Genomic DNA, 4,371 nt, shown 5'->3' on the forward strand with positions numbered 1-4,371 from the left:
GATCAGGTAAAGCAGTATGGTATATGCTTTTATCATGAATGCAATCTAAAAATGAAAATTGTAAATTAAATATTCAGACTGGATATTATCTCACATAATGTATGCTTCTAATTACAGTTGATTCATTTGAATGTGGTGGTGTGTTGTCCTTCAATATTTCTTCCAGCACTGGGCATGTACGAGTTTAAATCCTGTTACCTCACTTGCATACCGCGGTTGAATTGGTTTGATATTGGATATTGGATATTCGACATTCAACACCCATAAAACTTGTGATACATACCACTGATTTTGGTCAAACCACTTGTGATGTGTTCATGGTCATCTAGACTATATATCACAAAACAGTAATTATTAGAAAAATCATATAAAAAATCATATATATGGGCTGATTTAAAAATCATATATATGGGTTGATTTAATGTTGTTTAATTAATTCAACACCCATAAAACTTGTGACGCATAACACCGATTGTTTTATGGGTGTTGAATTCATTAAAGCTCATTAAATCAGCCCATAATATGATTTTGTAATAATTTCTCTCTTGTGATATATAGTCTAGATGACCATGAACACATCACAAGCAATATGACCAAAATCAGTGGTATGTATCACAAGTTTTATGGGTGTTGAATTCATTAAACCACATTAAATCAGCCCATATATATGATTTTTAAATCAGCCCATATATATGATTTTTTATATGATTTTTTATTACTGTTTTGTGATCTATAGTCTAGATGACCATGAACACATCACAAGTGGTTTGACCAAAATCAGTGGTATGTATCACAAGTTTTATGGGTGTTGAATGTCGAATATCCAATATCCAATACCAATATCCAATATCAAACCAATTCAACCGCGGTCACTTGCATAACTTTCCTTTATTTCTTCAAAAGACAGAGAGGAACAGCAGTTTCATTAAAGCACCGACACCCAAACGCACAGACACCTTGCTGCCTGTAAAAAACAACCTGAAAACATGCTCCAGATGTCTTCTGCTCAGCCTTGATAAAAGGAAGCGGACTTACCTCTCACTATTGTTATCACTAGGTGGAAGGAGACGTACATCCATAGCAGTGTGTGCGCCGGCAGAGCAGCCATCCTCTCTGGCTCTCTGGGAGGACGCAGCCCGGCAGTGAGCTGTGGTGGGAGCAGAACAAGTGAAAAAACAACAGGAAAAAACTCATCTGTTAAACAAGCATCTCCAAATAGAGCCAAAAGTCTCAAAAGCCGCCCCTCCAATCCGGTGCAGAGCTCACATGTTCATCATTTTAATGGGCTGGGCGGAGGAAGCAGCATTCACAGTTCAGTTTGGTTTGGTTTGTTGAAGAGTAGCAGGTCTAACATCAAACATCAACATTGGTATTATTATTATTATTGAAATTCATGTTTTACTCTGCATAAAAAAAAGATGAAATAATACATTTCCACGGTACAAAATGTATATTTATTGACATATAAAGAACATATTTTGGCGATAAGAGTGTTTTTTAAGACTATACAATATATGATCCGAGCTGAAACTGTAAATTAAGCTTAATTGTGTAATGTAAGTAAGAATTAGTTTAAGCAGAATATTATTCACAAGTTTGTATGGTTTTAATTTGTAACATTACACTGCTCTCCAACGGCCATGGTTTGTAATTACACCGAGAACCACAACGTTGCTTTGGTGATGGACGAAAAGAGCATTTTATTTTATCAGAGCTAAACTGAACCAATGTTGACTTAAACTGAATAAAAAGCTCCCTTGAAAACCAACAAATTGATTGGTTTAATTGTACATGTACATGACATGTGAGGAGATTATGTTGTATTCTTTTTAACAGTCAAGGATCAAGCAGCACAAAACAAAGAAAACATAAGGCTGTTTTCACAGCCTTGTGAAATCATTATGTTAACTGAAAATACACGATTTATGAATGAAAACTTTGCTTTAATGAATGAAAACTTTATTTCGAACATGCTCAAAAAAAATAAAAAAATAAATAAATAAACAAATAAATTACAGTATAATACAAATCATAACAATCATAAACAAAAACATGCCTCACTGGCTTTTTTTTTTTCCTTTTTTTTTAAGTTAGTTGAGGGTTTTTTTTGGAGCTACTAAGTTTGTCATCTTCCTCTCAAGTATTCAAAAAAACAAACAAAAAAAATTTCTCCATAAAAGATGCTGAACTATATGCTTATACAGTATGTTGCAAAAAAGCTATTGTGGACAAGAATATCTCAAAAACTCTACATCCAATGGTTTTTGGGGCGGAGTTCCATCTATTCCCACCAGGAAGATCATTTGAAATAAGGAGCCACTGGAGGCGATGAATGAAGGCTGATTTATGGTTCCGCGTTACACCAACGCAGCGCCTACGGCGTAGGTTACGCGGCGACGCGCACCGTACTGTAGGCTATGTCTACGTCAATTTAACGCAGAACCATAATTCAGGCTTCAGGTCCGTGTCAGATACCTGCTGTGGTCATTGTGTGGTTAGTTTTGTTTATTTACTGTATATGCGCCAGAAAAGCGTTTGTGCTTTGTTGATCTGAATCACTGACACTAGTTGGATATAGCTACTGCAATTAAATACATTAACCTGTTCTTAAAATCGGAATATTTTTGATTATTATTATTATTTTGATTATGAAATTGATTAGCACCTGCATCTCAAACAAAATAGGCCATAGGATTAAAATGTACGCTTAATAGAGTTGCAAATATTAATCATCATTAATTTAAACTGGCTCCTTAAAAATGCACTAAAAAAAATAAACAATCAAGCATTTTGGTATTAAAAAATGCATTAAATGCAGTGTGGAGTTTGATGGTAAATGGTGAAGGAGGTTGATGGTGGAGCTTTGGGATGTGTTGCTGAGTGTATCCCTCAGTGAACATGCTCCAGCTGCCCCAGTTCACCACAGAGAGGAACAGGGTTGCCCATCTCAGCCCCCAGCTTCCTGTCATTCACATCCTCTGCCACCAACTCCAAACCACCAGCTCTCCCTGTTTCCTGAAATTATGATACCACTTCTTCAGCAAACCATGACAAAAAAAGATCACACCGGCCAAGAAACCAGCTTTAACTGCTTATAACGCACTTTGAAAGATCCCATTTGCTCCTAAACAGTACAGTCCTCTAGTTTATCCGTGATGTTTTTGCTTCAAGACTCATGATGAACTTACCATGTGATGATTTTAAGAATTCGAGGCCAGCAACATTACAGATCTTAGACGTAGATCCTAGTATCCAGTGAGCTAAAGTAGTGTTTTTGTTTTTTTAAATTGATTTTTAATGGACAGTTGTGTTTCAGCTGCAACATGTTATGATGATTTCATTCCCCACAAGTGAAAATATCAGCTGAGCATTGATATTGTATTACAGAAGAGGACTTGGGGATGAAACTGAGCTTTGAAACAAGCCACAAACAAGAATGTAACATGTTGCAAAAAGTTGCGTTCCAGCTTTATTATATGAAAGCACTTTTTTTATAAAACGCTCTAAACTTGTGTCCCTTGTTGCCTCCCAATTCCTCATCCCTTTACACCTGGTTTCTCTCCATCCTTGTCCGTTCCTCTTGAGCCTCCTGTTGCTCAATTTTCCCTCTCGGTTGCAGCAAATTTTTCCTTTTACTCTCAGTTTCTTTCTTTCTCCTTGAAACTTCCAAAAAACAGTTTCACAACACTTAGCGAGGCAACAAGCTCCGCCGTTCTCTCGCAGGTTTGAATGACAGCAGCCCCTTGCACACTCTGGAGTAAGAGTGTGTGTGTTTGTTGAGGAGGGGGGTGCAATGCATCTTGGCATCAGCCTGTGTCTTTTACAAGTTTAAATGGCTAGCATTTGCTCTTTCCTCTCAGGGACATATGAGCAAAGTGTGGGCTGTTTCGCTCTTATATGTGTGAGTGCACGTACTTTACAGAAACCCAGCAACAAATCCAGTCCAAAAGTTGCGAAAGAGCTTCTGCATTGATTCATCTGGGGGGAGCACACTCACTCAGGCACACACACACTCAGACACAGGGGTAGTGTGTTGACTTAAGAGTTAATGAATGGATGATTGAGGCCTGCAGGGGTTGGGAAAAAGCAGTGCCGTGGAAACAACCCCTCTTTCCCAGGAAGGGAGCATATAACTTGAGTTTAAAGACAAAGAGAGGGGTAGAAAATGAGCGTCTCAGGGAACAGGATGAAATTCAGATTGTGTGCGCAGGGAGCCCAGAGGGGGCTTCGTGGCTGAACTACTTGAAGCAGAAGCATTTGGAGCTCTAATAAAGCAAATAGCATGTACTTGACAAGGACCCAAAGGGAAAGAGAGAAGGGAGAGGAGCAGCTGTTGGAGGAGGAGAGTGAGACAAAGAAGGAGCAGGGGGC

The 4,371-nt window shown here is 38.2% G+C and overlaps 1 protein-coding gene across 1 annotated transcript in view; it reads right to left on the bottom strand.

The window, feature by feature from the left end:
* The window catches only part of itgb3b (integrin beta 3b), a 32,636-nt gene extending 31,448 nt beyond the window's left edge, over window positions 1–1,188 (bottom strand). The window contains exon 1 of the mRNA XM_061709043.1: window positions 1,036–1,188. Coding sequence (XP_061565027.1) covers window positions 1,036–1,108 — 73 coding nt within the window. The 5' untranslated portion in view covers window positions 1,109–1,188. The remainder of the gene's footprint in view (window positions 1–1,035) is intronic.
* Window positions 1,189–4,371: the final 3,183 nt, after the last annotated feature.

This window comes from Cololabis saira, chromosome 19 (genome assembly GCF_033807715.1).
Source record: "Cololabis saira isolate AMF1-May2022 chromosome 19, fColSai1.1, whole genome shotgun sequence".
Classification (NCBI taxonomy): Eukaryota; Metazoa; Chordata; class Actinopteri; order Beloniformes; family Belonidae; genus Cololabis; species Cololabis saira.